This window comes from Cimex lectularius, unplaced genomic scaffold, assembly GCF_000648675.2.
Source record: "Cimex lectularius strain Harlan isolate CLEC.00 unplaced genomic scaffold, Clec_2.1 scaffold84, whole genome shotgun sequence".
NCBI classification, from domain to species: domain Eukaryota; kingdom Metazoa; phylum Arthropoda; class Insecta; order Hemiptera; family Cimicidae; genus Cimex; species Cimex lectularius.
The window spans coordinates 206,737-222,707 of NW_019392631.1; the positions used below are offsets into that span (position 1 = coordinate 206,737).

Genomic DNA, 15,971 nt, shown 5'->3' on the forward strand with positions numbered 1-15,971 from the left:
CAGCGAAGTCGAATGAAACAGGAGTTCGTGTCAACAGCCATTTTTTAATTTTTTTCTAAATATAATACACAACCTTTACAACCTTTACAATTAGTTTGTAATAAAACTGTTCAAAAAAATAGGTATGGACTTGTACATTCCAAGGAAATATCATCACCATCTTATTTTTTCTCACTAAATCTTGCAAATTTTTCACCAAATTCGTCCATCCATCTCCCATTCGATAGATGTAATGGTTCGGGTGGGTAATATACAGCGCCTTTGGCGTGCTATTGTATTCTTCGTTCTGTACCGGTGAGTCCTAGTCAAGAAATTTGATAGGCACCGTTTGAGTAGTTGGATTTCTTAAAGTTAAGCCTTGTTTCCACGGCGTGTAGCTTGACGAACTGAAGTTTGTCATACCTCGTGGGAACTTAAAGACTCGTTATTGCTCGAGGTGGCTCGTCCTTTCCCGCGAATGGTTAAATACTCCTCGACGGATGACAAGCCTCAGTACGGCTCGACCACCCGTTCCCACGATCTGTTCGTTGCAGTTGTACCAGTTTATTCTGAACTGAATTCATTAAAAAAGTGTACACAATGGACGTTCTAACTTGTGTCTAGTGGACGTTCGAGATTCGCCAAGCCACGAGCCTTTCTGTGCCTTGGGAGAGGCTTGCGTTGAAATACGACAGGTTTTACTTTGTACATCCATGTAACACCAAACACTTCCTCTTAAGGGCAAATGTGGCGCCACAGTTTGTCAGTATGTGTGTTGGAGTCTCCTCTGATTCTTTGCAGAATCTGCAAGTGCCGCGTTGGTTGTACCATTTTTCTTCAAATGCCCATTCAGTCTGCAGTGTTCTATTATGAATCCTGTCAGTATTCAAAATTTTTTCCTGCTTCCTTTGATGCTGTTGTTTCTTTTCATCCAAAATTTGCTATAAGGTTTTGGGATTGTTTACGTTCAATGAGTAAATTCCACTCATTTTCAATTTGCCTGGTACTGAATCAATATTGTGAATCCCAACTCCCAGTCGGTACACACATTATTTTTTTTTCCAACTCTAGTTTCGTGAAACCGATTATTAAAATACACAGAGGCATGCACACCGCGTTTCATGAAACTAGAAAAACAGTTTGAAGGAAACTGGTTGCACTTTTTTACTGTACTGATTAGTACCTCTTCTTTCTGTTTTATGTACATTTTTGCGTTCATTTTGTTTCTATACTGTAAAATGCTATCAAATTTACTTAAGCGAAACAATTGAGGTGTCAATAAATAAAATAGATTAGGAAAAAGATGTTCGTTGAGATTTTAGTTGCTTCCCAAGGAACAATGTCATGCAGGCCATCCGAAGATCTCAAATTGTACCGGAGGGGCACCCTGATATTTTCCGATTCCTAAAACACAATATTTATTTTTAATCACATAAACCATTTTATTATAAATATTTTAAATACTATTTACCCGCGGGAATAAATAATAAAAAAGAAGAAAGTATAAATACTTAAAAGATTTTTACGCTATTCGAGAGGTGACGTGAGTAAGAAACAGCGTGAAGGTTACAGTGCACTAGCTGTTGTTCCATGTGTCTTGTGTCGTTATACGTCAATCCCAAGGAACCTTTTTAATAAGAAAAACCTGAAAATGGCGTTAAATTTGATTGTTAAAGTCCATCCGGTCGTCCTTTTCCAAATAGTCGACGCTTACGAAAGGCGGAATGCCGACGCTAATCGTGTTATCGGGACGCTCCTCGGTAAGTACAAGAGGTTAATTCATCGTGAGGGATCAAAGGATTTGACCCTTTACGCATCTCTCCTCTACCCAAAACTGTGCAAAACATGAACGTTTTGATTAATTAAACATTTCGATTATAATTTGCCAATTGTGTGCTTTTTACTAAGAGACCGGAACCATAGCGCAAGTGTCACTATAACACAATGGGGAAAAAGTCATACGAGTAACATTTATGAAATTCTGATGATGAAAGTTCAAATAAACCCGGCGCTACACGATACGTCGAACCTTCATTTGTATCGAATGATTCGGCATTTGATTAAGGTGTGGTGAATGTTCGATCCAACATTTTAGTAAGGAGGAAAGTGATGGCGTTGGAAGATGTTGCAGCCAGTTTGTCGGTTTGCACCATAGCAGAATGCTGTGTGTCTGTTGTCCAACACAAACATCACTTACTTTGTGGACGACTTGTGACCACCGGAACATGTTTAGACACATGTTTGATGCTTGACATTAAACATTTGTAGGTTGGAAGTTCCGCCTGCATTACGATGCTACGAACAATCCAATGGAATTTTTTGTAGTATCCTGTAGCACTAGCTTAACGGTCAATGAAATGTTCAAATTAGAGTTGTCAAGCTTTTCATCTCCTTTATGCTCTGGGTAGATCATTCTTCATAATTATATTAATTATAATAAAATTATTGGGCTGTACAGAAAATAAAACAGGTTTAAAAAAAATTATTAATTAAAATACCCTTCATTGCTCTCAATTCACTTCTCCCAATATGATGGCAATTTCTCTGTACCCTCTGAAGAGAATTTTGAGTCTTCGTTATTAACAAATTTTGTAAACGAATTTTTTATGTTGTAAAACATCAGGTGTCGGAAAGAAAAATGGTAGTCAGTAGGCGAGAGGTCTAGAATAGGAAGTGTGAGTCAGAACCTCATTACCAAGATCCAACAGTTCTCACATGTAAAAGATGGAGCTGAACATAGTTGTGTAAGGGAATCAGTCTTTTCCAATTGATCAAAGATGGCTTCTATAACGCCAATTTTTGGTGCATTGCTTCAATTTGAGAGCAATACATTTCAACATCAAGGAGCTGTGATAAGCAAGCACAAATGAAGTCCATCAGAGCTTTGGAAAATCGAAAAACATCTGCTGTTCATAGAAAATTCCCTTTTCATCGCAAGTAACAATTCTATCCAGAAAAGGTTCATTTATGTTTCAGAAAAGGGATTTTGTGCAAACTTCATAACAACAATTTTTTTGGAGTTTAATGCAAGAACCCAATTTTTGATCTTTTTCATCTAACTGAAAGATTCGCTACAAGTTTTCCCAATTGTTCTGGGATTTTCTTTGACCAAAGTTCGCAGAACATCATCTATGGAAGAAATCCTTTCAAAGGTCTTCAAGGCTAAAGTCTCCCTCTCAAAATTTTTTAAACCATCTCTCAATGGTGCTCTCACTCATACAGCTAACGCCCCAGACTTCAGTAATGTTTCTGGCCGTTTGGACACAGAATTTAAACGGGTAAAACAAAATTATGGGAAAATCGCGCATTGACATCTTAGTAAGTCTGAATTACTCCCAAGTAACAAAGTACTATGAGGTAAACAAACATTTTTGTTTGATAGAGTATTAAAGTGTTGACATTCGAACAAAAGGATAATCCATCAAACATTTGCATTATTTTCCAAACGACCCAATAATATAATTTTATAAAAAGATCATGTATCATTTTTACCCAATAATATATGTACCTAGGTAGGCCAGAAGTACACAGATTTCTCCACTGATAACAGCAATCCGCATTCATTACAAAATAATATACAATGCACAAATATATATCAACAAAAAGTCTGTTTCCAATTGCAAATGTTTGTATGTTTCCCACCTAAACTGATGGATTCCGCTTGTAAAAAAAAAGTATTCATTCCGCGTTAAGATTTCGTGATCAATCAATGTTCATGCATGCGAAATCACAGATTGGTTCGCAAATGGTTTGTGCCTTGCTTGATGAAACAAACCTATTATGTAATGATAAAATTAATTTAAGTGCCACCTGGAAAAAGTTAAACATTCAAAAATACACTTTTATGGAACAGCTTGTTAGAAGCAATGCAATGTCACACCACCCAGCATCGAGGAAACAATTTGGTCTTAAACCATTGTAAAAAGAACATCTATAAAAAATATGTGAGTGTCTCAGCTTCTAGCAAATCACAATGGAACAAATTCTGATGAATGCCATTTATAGCACATCCCTTTAATTATTATTTTCGCAAGATTAATCCTTCATCTTGACCTGGCAACCTGAAAAGGGAGATTTCCTTGGAGAAATAAGTCAGGGGCTGCATCGGTCAAACTTCCGCATGCTTTGAAGATGGGGAAAATATTGATAAAAAGAGAGCTTCTTTGTCTAAACCACTTAGTTTTCCTTATAATAACATAATATCCATATTTGTTCAGATTTCCTCGCAATTTTTTTTTTTTTTTTTTTTTTTTTTTTTTTTTTTTTTTTTTAATTAAATCAAGAGCAACAAATCTTTTACAACATAGTTTAGGTATCTAAATTATTAACCACTTGAGCCATTAGAGCCATGGCTTATTGAGCCGAAGGTCATGGGTTTGAATTGCGCGAATGACACATTGCTGTTTCATCTCAACCAAGACCTTAGATTAAAAGTACAATTAATTAACATAATTAATCCTGTCAATTAGGACTATTAAATACTTGTATGTAGGGAAGTAATGAAAAATCAAAGTGTCAAAGTTAATTTTAAAAAACACATAAACAAGAATAACAAGGTAATCATTAAAATGACAATAAAACGTATGCATAAAACTTGTCTGTAGGATCGTGTAGTGATAATTATTGAACTATTAATCCAAGAGCTGAGACTCGGGTTCCTGGCGTGTATGGGCCTCCAATGATATGGTGGTCAACATCCTGCATACATGGTTTAGGATATCTTTCCTCGCTCATGAAAAGTTGGCACCACTGTTTCAGTGTCATTCCTACTAGCATAAAAATGTTAGTTCTAATCCCAACGTTACCTGTATGCAGGCATGTTTCAAATGATTCCAAAGTTTCTCTTGAAGTAATAGATTTGGTAGTTTTCAATTTTTCTTTCTTTTTTGTACGAGGTTATTTCAACTACGAGGTAACATTAACCCTCAGAGTGCCAGTGTTTTTGGAAAAAAAAAAAGCATTTGTAAGTATGCCGGGTTTGAATGCAGGGCTGCTAGATTATTAGGTGCCGTATCAACGCGTGAACCGTTGTGGCCACCAACACCCCATTCCATTTCTATAAAATTGCTATATCCATATATTTGGGCTTCGTACAGCAGCGTATTAAGATTATATTGTATAATTTTAGTCTTGAGTGGAGGAAGCATTGCTGCATCCTAGGATACCTGATATTGTGTACAGGCAGATTTGCTTTCTGTTTTGCACACATTAATGGATCAGCAAATGTCCCAGAGCATGAAAAAAAAGGGAATGCAAATTTAGTCAACAGATAGTTTTCTAAAATAGCTTCTACGTGTGTGTATTGAGCTTAGGTTAGCTCCTTTGATCATTCATTTGATTAATGCTGCTTTGATTAATTGATCTGACTGTCTCTTTGGCATCTTCAGTCCTATGACATAACTCATAAGGCAATACTGCTAAAACCACACCTTATGTTTTTCAGGTACGGTTGAAAAAGGAGTAGTAGAAGTGACCAATTGCTTTTGTGTCCCCCATAAGGAGTATGAAGAAATGGTATTATAAAATAAAGGATCAAACCAACCAATTTGTATTAACTCTACATTACTACACAGGTTGAAGCCGAGCTCACGTATGCCAAGGACCTATTCGAAATGAACCAAAAGGTCAACAAACAGGAAAACATCGTTGGCTGGTGGGCCACTGGAAACGAAGTCACCAGTCACTCGTCCGTCATTCACGAATACTACTCGAGAGAATGTAGCAACCCTGTCCACATGACTTTAGACACAACGCTTGAAGGAAGTCACATGGGAATTAAATCATATCTGAAGTAATTTCTGCTACATATTTCATTAAAGAGTGTTTATGTGTCGCAAAATGTTGTTAGAATACATAAAAATAAAGTAATAAAAATGTACAAGTAAGGAACCTTTTAACTGGGAAATATAGTTATGACAGAATGAAAAGTGAGAGAAAAAATAATAACATTGGTAGACCAAAAAGGTTCAAAATTAAATCGCCGAACAATTCATATCTGTACTTCTAAGCATCTTTGGCTCAACGAATGCGTGATGCTGGGTTAATAGAACCATTTAAATATATAATAAAAGTTTCTTTTATCAAATAGCAAGAATTACATAATTGAAATTGTTTTCAGTGTACCTCTTGGAGTCCCGGGTGGAAAATTAGGGAGCATGTTTACACAGATCCCCGTAGAAATTATCTGCTATGAGCCTGAAATTGTCGCTTGTAAGTCTATTGTGAAACTTACATTCTGGTTGAAATGTTTTGTAAAATAAACAAATTTTCAGTACGCCATTGTCAGAAAACGTTACACGACCGTTCGGGCATCAAACCAGTTTCTGACATCGCCCAGATCGCCGAGGCTGCCCATAAGCTATCGGAACTGATTGACGCCGTTCTGACTTATGTAGAACAAGTCTTGGCCACTAAAGCCCCCGAGGATAATGCAGTCGGACGCGCCCTACTCGACATGGTCCACAGTGTGCCAGCCATCTCGCCAGAAATGTTCGAAGAGATGTTCAATTCCAACATTAAGGTAATAAAAGATAAATAATCTAAAAACTACAAAATACTATTTTTGTTTTATTTTTACAGGATCTTCTTATGGTGATTACTCTCTGTCAGCTAACAAAAACTCAGTTGCAGTTCAATGAAAAATTGACCTTAATGACTGTTAATTTTTAAATTATCTACATCAATTTTCCTGTAACTCATTTTTTTCCACATTCAGCTTTGTACATCTGTTCATATGTTGGTAATACCAAACTTTGCAAATATTTAAATTGTTTACTTTTCTTTATCTAAAAGTTAGGATTGGTAAATAAGTTAAAATATTACATTTTCCCTCTGTAAAAAAAAAAGATTTTTATACAGAAGATACAGTTTAATTGTTGTATATAAATGAATGATAAAACCAGCTTTTATTATTTAATTTTGTAGTTTTTTTATATCTTTCCTTGTCCATTTTCACATGTTTCAATCAACCCAGTATTAAATAACTTCTAATTTATATAAATAATACAATTAATTAAGGTTTTTAGTTGAGATAAAAAAGTCAATGGCACGAGCGGGATTCGAACCCACGATCTTCAGCTTGATACGCCGCTGCTCTACCACTTGAGCTATCGTGACCTCGATCCACTCAGACACCAACTTCCCATCTCAACCCCACCTTTTGAATTTTCCCTCCTTTTTGCCATTTTTCAAATCCCGCTCGTGCCATTGACTTTTTTATCTCAACTCAAAACCTTAATTAATTGTATTATTTATATAAATTAGAAGTTATTTAATATGTACTGTATGGTCAAGCGGACCACGAAATTAGTGAATATATAAATAATCTTAAAAACCACAATTTAAATTTTTAAAAATTTATTTAATAAATCATAAAATTTGATTTAATGTTTTGACTGAACTTAGAACAAAACAATCCTATTTAGGAGGCAGAATGTTGAACCTGCGTACCTTGAAAGCTGAAATAGTCCAATCCGGAGTTGTACCTTCCGTGTAATTTCTGTGAAACCTATCAACAAGGGTTAATTTTCCTGTTTTAATTTCGATTTAATTTATTCAATTACCTTGCAATAATATCTATAAAGGCCAGCGGTGGATTTTGGTTCCTGGTTTCTAGGAACTTTAGCCCAATGAAGACTACATCAATATCACAGAATTTCTTTTCTGAATAAAAAATATAATTGTGAATTGCATAAAATTCGTATAAATATATAAAAAATTGAATGTATACCTCCGTTTGACCTGAAATGCAGCTTTCTTGGTATAATCAACTGCACATCTTCAGGTTCAAGCCCTATGTTTCTTCTGACTTCATCAGCCCACAAGATTTCAACATCACGCCTTAAGTTTAACATTGCATTTTTTGTGAGGAGAGGTTTGAGTGCGTCAAACATATTCTTGCTTACTAACTGGGTGATTCTTGATACTGCCTGCAATTACGAAAAATGAAATTAAAATTTTATATTGAAAAAGATAATTTCTTTATTTTATTTTTTTAAGTCAAAAGCTACAATTCACAAATTATTTGGTTTTTCGGAAAATAATTCAGGTTTTCATGTTTTCTTTCAAGAAGAAGAAAAATAACTTTATTTTGGGGCTGGTGTCCCCTAAGAATAACAAATATGAAATAAATAAAGGAAGTACCTTCCATGAAATTAAAAATAAAATGAAATCTTAGGTTTTGTGGTCCGATTGACCAAATAAATTCTTTTTAATTAATTAAGGCTTTGGCTGAGTTAAAATTGAGCGTTATGAGCGAGATTCAAACCCACAACCTTCAGCTAAATATGCCGCTATTATTTGGTCAATCGGACCATGAAACTTTATAAATGTTAAGCAAAATGAAGTATGCTTCACTAAAGCTCTCCGTGGTCATTTATCACCGAGAATCAAATAGATTTTACACGACATTTGAAAAATGGCAAAAAGGAGGGAAAATTCGAGTGGTGAGGTTGAGATAGGGGGATGGTGTCTGAGTGATTCGAAGTCTCAATAGCTCAAGTGGTAGAGTAGCCGCGTATTTAGCCGAAGGTTGTGGGTTTGAATCCCGCCCGGGACACTGACTTTTTATCTCAACTAAAGCCTTAATTAATTGAAAAAATAAAATTAAATAAAAATCTTGGCACCATGTATGCAAGTAAGGCAAGCCATAAGAAAAAAATAACAAAAACATTAAATATCAAGTAAAGTCTGAGTGAGAGCATCGTTCAGAGATAGATCCCATGTTCAAATGATCATACTTATCCATAACTTCACTAGTTTCGTGGTCCGCTTGACCAATTAATATCTTATAATTAATTAAGGTTTTTAATTGAGATAAAAAAGTCAATGGCACGAGTGGGATTCGAACCCACGATCTTCGGCTAGATACGCCGCTGCTCTATCACTTGAGCTATCGTGGTCTTGATCCACTCAGACACCAACTTCCCATCTCAACCCCACCTTTTGAATTTGAAAAATGGCAAAAAGGAGGGAAAATTCAAAAGGTGGGGTTGAGATGGAAAGTTGGTGTCCAAATGGATTGAGGTCACGATAGCTCAAGTGGTAGAGCAGCGGCGTATCTAGCCGAAGATCGTGGGTTCGAATCCCGCTCGCGCCATTGACTTTTTTATCTCAACTAAAAACCTACATCCCTTTCCAACTGTGATTTCCTACAGTCCATTGTCATAAGCATGTTGTCCTAACCTTATTTTTTTAACATTGCACTAGTTTACTTCCCACCCACTAGATATAAGACAATTTTTTAACTTCTTTTAATTCTTAGACCTAAGTTTCTTTTAGTTGTGACTACAACATAAAATATTCTCAATGGGGCTGCTGGAAGGTGAATCCCTGAAGTCCTATCTACTTCCCCCTATCATTACACTTTTCATGAAGCAACTTACTAGCATACTTCCCAATATAAACTCCCGACAAATTGGACTTCATCATTTGTTCAATTTTCCTTCACTTCTAGTTACAAAATTTGTAGTATGTCCTCGTCCTTAGGTGTACTGTTAGCTCTAGATTCCCATCCTATCCAAACTACCCTTCCTTCTAAACTTATTCACAGACCAGCTGACAGAATCACAGCAGTTACTTGACCACAGGCTTAATATAAAAACCACCAAAATCCGATAAGACCTAGATGATGCAATACAACACCTAACGACAACCACAAAGTAGTGTATATTTAAAAAATAATACAAACTGACAAACAAAGAAAACTACAATCAATGAAATCACATTACGATTTGATAATAACTTAGAAATGACAAGTTCAACTTTTTAACAAACTGGCTACTAATGAAAAACTGAACTCTGCAAACTAAGTGATGATTCTATATACAACTAACCTTATTAACTGAAGGCTAATCATTGTGGAGAGCCACCAGACACATCCTAACCTGTCATACTTCCCTTCTGTTTCTCAATGATGACTGATCAAAAATGAAAAAGTAAAAACTTAATCCTCACCCACACCTTTCCCAAAAATGCCAGCCCTGTCCTGACAATAGATCCCTATCATATAGAAACCACAGAAAATGAACTACTCCAGTCACTAAATTTTTCCCTTCCTATAAAAGCTGTACATCCTTCAGGGGCCCAGTACATTCTCATAATCAATCATAACTCCCTATATTCAACCTTACGACCTTTGTACTCCATTGACTCCTACCTAAAAAAAACTCAATCTCGCAAAAAAATACCTCATGGTTTTAATAAAAACCCACATTTGAATACTGGTGCCTTGTCTATCATGCCAAAAGTGTTATCGTTGATATAAGTTTGATTGCAATTACCTAACTCTCGTACAAATATATATTAAGTAATTTCTCATAAATTATTTTAGTTTTTACTGTTTTCTAGTTGTTAGAACTAAAGTTGATTACTGATATCCAATAAGAAGGTTGAGATGGTTAATTGATTTTGAGGTTAATAAATTTTTTAAATGTAATTTAAAGCGCATACAAGATTAATGTGTTACCTGACGGGCTCCCTTCGTAAAATCATGTTCGGTAAACTGAGGGTCCCATGAAGTTCTCAAGTACCTGAAATCAAGCTTATTCGAGGCCCACACGATCGGGTTTTGTATGTACAGAAGCTTAGGGAGTTCCCGGGCAGGGTCTGGGTTCCTCCCATTACCACCGTTGGGATGGTAACAGTGCTGGCTTATTTTGAGTGGGTTGAACCTCAGACTTTCGCCAAGCAGTTTTGAAGCACACGGCACGTACCGTTGAACGGCTTTTCCCTCAGTCACCCATACTTTAGAAGCGGTAACTCGGATGTTTCTTAAAGGCTCCACTAACTTGATATAACCGACCGGCAGTTTAGCCCATCTTTTTTTTGCGTACTTGCTTTTCTTAATTGCATTTTCCACCTTGAATTTTGGCTTGCTGTACTTTTCAGATAATTTGGCAAAATGGCGCAATGTCGTTCTGTGCCCCATCCTCATAAGTTGGAGGGGCTTGGGATCGTCGAGCGTATGGTCGGATAGGAACAGCTTGATTTGCTTGGTGTACTCTTCTACGACAGTCTGCCATTTTGTCTTCTCTGCACTGCGTTCTTCTCGGTTCCCAACCAGACATTCGGACCATTTAGGTGTAAGGTTCTTTACCACATTTTGAAAAACACATTCTCCCTGCTCAATCCGATCCGACACTCTCTCTCCAATCAAAGTGCTTTTCACCGGTGATATAAAAACCTTCCCAGACCATCCTATCAAAGACATGCCACGATCCTGCAAACAAATTAATCACGTTATTAATTTTAAAATACATCTTAATCATGATTTTCCAATTCAATTTGTTGATTGGATTATTAATGATAAACCATAATATTTTTTAAAACAACCATCAAAAAAAGTTGATGCTAGTCCGTCTACACTCATGGGCGCTCGAGTTCATTACTGAAGATAGTGCAATGCAAAAATGCACCACAAGAGAAGATGGAACCAAAAAGTGGCTCAATGCCGAAATCAGCATTAAGAAAAGCTCAACAAAACTGAAGCTTAATATTACTTTCAAAACAAATTTTCCATGAACACTGGTTTGTAAGGGCTAAAAAATTTTATCAACTTTGATCTGAAGAGGTATATTCCCAAATGAAATTAAACATCAGGATCCTTATCTTGTACAGCAGCATTGTGAAATTTCAGTTTAAAATTATTTCTCTGGTCAAAAATATCATTCTAAATTTATTATCACAGATTATTTCATAAATTGAATTTTTTAGGTGTAATAGAGGAATAACAAAACTGTCATTTTTTACATAACTCCACATTTCAACACTTGTGCTATGATCATTGCCATTTTTCTTAGAATTAAGTGATCAGATCTAAATTTATAAAGTCACTTAACAATGTACACATCATGCAAGATGTTAATGTTAACTTAGAGGTTAAAGGTTTTCACAGGGGCTGAATGTTGACATCACAAAACAAATGAATAACAGTTTTATTATACCTACAAATTCAGATAAAAAAGTCCATAAAAATTGAATTGGGGTTTAGACGTTGACACAACACTCATCAAAGTAAGGTAAAGGTCCCGGGTTCGAACACAATGGTCCTGCATCCAAACCTAATATACTAACAAATTATTATTTTTTTTTTTTTTTTTCAAAAACACCGACACCCCCAAGGGTTTACATGACCTCTCATAAAATAAATAAATAAATAAAAATAAAAAATTGAATTTATTTTTGGAATTTTGTATAGTTGAATATCTTTTTGATAACTTCCAATATATGAGAGTTGCAGACATCATCGAAAATCACTTGTAACATTTAAAATTATAAAAACAATTTTTTTTTCAAGTGAATATAAAAATACAATAAAATAAAAAAGCTATGAAGTTTTTTTTTTTTTAATAACCTCTACAACTGTAATTTAATAACTTATAATTTTAATAAAAGATAATAGAAGTGTTGATAGTCTGTTTTTAATGGGTGCTTTTTCTGCTGTTGCGTATAAAAAGAAAAAGAAAAAAATTGCAGGTAAAATAAAGACTCAGGGACTTCTGCAATTCGTTTACAAGATCGATAATAGACTTGGTCGACTATTTTCTACTAGTAAATACCTGTAAATGAATTAATGCCCTCCTTCTTCATTTAAACCCACCGGTGTCATACCCTTATCCTGCTGTGGGAAGTTCTAGGCCTGTGTTTTGTTTGTTAATAAATAATGTAGGGCTACCAGTTTTGAATTTTGTATTTTTTTGTGAATGTCAAGTGTAAACACATTTCAGCTGAACTTTTACTTCAATTGATTGGTGAGTCAGCTGAATGTAATTTTTTATATTTTATTCTTGTGAAATTCAATTAATAATATTTTAATTTTTTTGTGCTATTTATTTTATTCTTGAAAAAGAGGTTATATTCACCTTCTGACCTGCGTAACCACTTTTATGAGTGAACAACCTCCCTTGTAACTATATGTAATATAACAATAAATGTATAAAGTAAAATTCTTCAAAGTACATGAAGTATAAAGTATTTTTTATTTATTTATCTTAAATGGTGATTTTTATTTTTGAAATTTATTAGTTTTTCTTTTTACATGTTTTGCAACTACAAATTTCAGTGGACACAGGCCAATCTCTAAAAATGAAAATTACATAAAATCAGCAAGAATAGGCAAAACAGGTTGTTTAAAGACAACTTTAGGTTAAGAAACCTCAATACGATTCAAGAAACTGACAAATCTTTATATATATATTTTTTAAATTTTTTGGTTTCTACAAGGACAGGGTAGCAATTCAATTATACAATAGAAGGTTAAGAAGGTGTGTTGGTACAGAAATAATTACTTCAATGATAGATTTAAAAAAATGCAACAGCATCAATAAATGAATTGGTTGAAGCAGATCGCTATTTATTTGTATGAATCTTTCATTGAAGCAAAGAAAATCAACCAAAAAAGAAACAGCAGTTATTTACAACATACTGCTATCTAAATGTAAGAAATTTTATCTAAAACAACTCCTTGCCACTCTCAGTTACACTTTGAATGATATGCTTGTTATAGAATGTAGTAAAAACTACTACACTTGAATACTGTTCGAATTTATGTATTAATTATGAAAATAAAATATTAAATAAATACAGTGACGAATGCCCCAGCCAAGGTATTGGAGGTTGTAAAAACACATCTGCGGAAAAAATTTAGGTCAGATTTAGTTAGTTAATTTTGGATAAGAATTAAAGTTGTCTTATTTTTCTTTACACCATGATTTTAAAGATCCAATTTCAATTAGATTATATAGTATGTACAAATCAAGTACTCCACTAATCTACTTGATAGATTTTTTTCTCTTACCTTTTGTGTTTAGTGAGATAGAAAGTATTTATTAGAGTGAATGTGTAGTCTGAGACAATGGTTGGATATAAAATACCTCATCAAACTTCAATTAGATTAGTTATCAACTTCTACAGAGTGTGTGACTTGAGAACTCCACCACCCTACTTCGTAGATATTTCATTTTGTGTTATGTTATGTATATATTGAGAGTGATTGTATTTATTAGAGTGAATGTGTAGTTTGTTACGATGGTGGGATATTGAATACCCTTATCGAACCTCAATAAGAATAGTTACAAACTTATATACACTGACAGGGGAAAAAATGCACCCAATTGAATTTTTTTTTTTTCATTTTCTTGATAAAAGAAAATTCTGCCCTTAATTTGTCTCATTATTTTTATTTATACATATTTGTTTATGCTACATTTTAAATTGGGAATATCAATTAGAGGTAAATACACTTAATCCTTATTCTAAAACAAGGATAAAGGATTTTTCAAGGTTTACGTTTTACAGAATTTAAAATGTTTATTCAGACTCAATTGAATTCTAAAGCAATAAAGTGTATAGTTTTCATCTTTGTTTTCTTAATTTCAATTGTTAAACATACAATGCCACTTAGTGCTGAGGAAGTTGTGCGTGGTGTGGCACTTATTGATGATGGACGTTCCATCATGTATGCGGCTATTGCCATCGGAATTACGAAACTTGTAATTTTTCCCAGAGCTAACATGAGCAGGAATTTCAATGGAGAGTTGCACAGAGTTGGTTGTTGTTTGTGGAGGGTCTTTGACGGCAACTTGCTATGTGGGCTAAATTTTGGAACGTCATGCGTTTCCTATCCTCGATGAAATCATGTCACTCGCATAGTACAAATGTACCTTCAACAACATAACATCCCTGGCCAACCCATTCTTTTACATTTATCAGATAACCTCAAAAGACGAACAAGAGCACGTCCATCACTTCCTGATAACTCCACGATCTTGAAAGGACTATTCATGAAGAATGGGCTAACCTACAACAAAGAGACATTTCCAGATTGGTAGAAAGTATGTCGAGGCGTCTTCGAGATATAATTAAACCAAGAGGAGGTCATACGCGATATTGAAATGTTAATTAAAAATCTAAAACAAAATTAAAACGATTTTTTCTGGCAGTTTTTCAATTTTTTTAGAATTTAGATTTTTCTTTACTTTTTTAAGACAAAGAATCATTGTTAAACGTTAAAAAACGTGAAACTTCGATTAATATATAAAAAAAATATACACATCAAGTATATTACAAATGGGTGTGTGAGAGNGGGAGAGAGAGAGAGAGAGAGAGAGAGAGAGAGAGAGAGAGAGAGGGAGCGAGAGAGAGAGTGAGAGAGAGAGAGAGACTTTTATTTACAGTAATAATATTTACAACAATAGAAAAAAGTATGGACAAAGTCCGTCTGTCGGAAGTCGTCGCAGAAAGAAGCACGTGGCAACTTAATATAAACATAGGTTGCTAATTAATCATTGTAACAATACTTAAGAACTAAAATTAAGAAAGCATGAACTGAATATGAAAATTAATGTGTATTGTGTTTTATTCTTTATTAATGCTGAGTTAGTTATAAGCATTGCATTATATATATATAATTTTTCTCCTTCCTTTTGTATAAGTTTTTTTAAGAAATTGGTTTTTGACCCGTAAAAAAATGTGTTTATTAATAAATACTTTTATTATCATTATATTTTATATGTTTTCAATATTTTAATTATAATTTTATAGTTTATCTAAATATATATTTTCGTAATTTAGGCTATCAGACTTTATACGTTAATAAATCGAACCGTGGATCGTAGAATCGTAAAACTTACTTTCGTATTTGGGCGGCGGAATCTCGGGCGCCACGGCCCGCTAGATAGACACAAAAATACTGAACGAAAGAATTAGTATAATTAGACAACAAATACGCTATTTAAACAAAACAAATGTTAAAGCAAAGAGCACAACATTAATCCAGACGTATCATCGAAAAGAAAAAACTATAAATACCAATAATACATTTAGTATATTGGTATGTACTACATTTAAGGAAAAGATGGGAAGTTGAATTTGTCCATCTTCATTTCGGATCTGGCAGCAAAGAAAAATCTCCTTTTTTAAGATGAGATGCGTTTCAAATCGAAAAAAATCATCTTTTGTCGGCGGATGTTTATGTTTACTCGCGGACGAGAGAG

General features: G+C 34.3%; 2 protein-coding genes across 2 annotated transcripts; one reads left to right on the forward strand and one right to left on the reverse strand.

Annotated features, from left to right (window-relative positions):
- Window positions 1-1,533: 1,533 nt before the first annotated feature.
- LOC106662901 (eukaryotic translation initiation factor 3 subunit F) lies at window positions 1,534-6,895 on the forward strand. Its single transcript, XM_014387345.2, has 6 exons — window positions 1,534-1,739; window positions 5,423-5,493; window positions 5,553-5,770; window positions 6,098-6,189; window positions 6,252-6,499; window positions 6,559-6,895. The coding sequence occupies exons 1-6, from the start codon at window positions 1,631-1,633 to the stop codon at window positions 6,646-6,648; spliced, it is 828 nt and encodes a 275-aa protein (XP_014242831.1). The 5' UTR covers window positions 1,534-1,630; the 3' UTR covers window positions 6,649-6,895.
- A 423-nt stretch (window positions 6,896-7,318) lies between these two features.
- Window positions 7,319-12,760, reverse strand: LOC106662888. Its single transcript, XM_014387326.1, has 5 exons — window positions 12,537-12,760; window positions 10,445-11,197; window positions 7,709-7,907; window positions 7,542-7,641; window positions 7,319-7,486 (listed from the first exon to the last, which is right to left on the reverse strand). Exons 2-5 carry the CDS (start codon window positions 11,186-11,188, stop codon window positions 7,396-7,398), a joined length of 1,134 nt encoding a protein of 377 aa, XP_014242812.1. The 5' UTR covers window positions 11,189-11,197; window positions 12,537-12,760; the 3' UTR covers window positions 7,319-7,395.
- Between the last annotated feature and the right edge of the window lie 3,211 nt (window positions 12,761-15,971).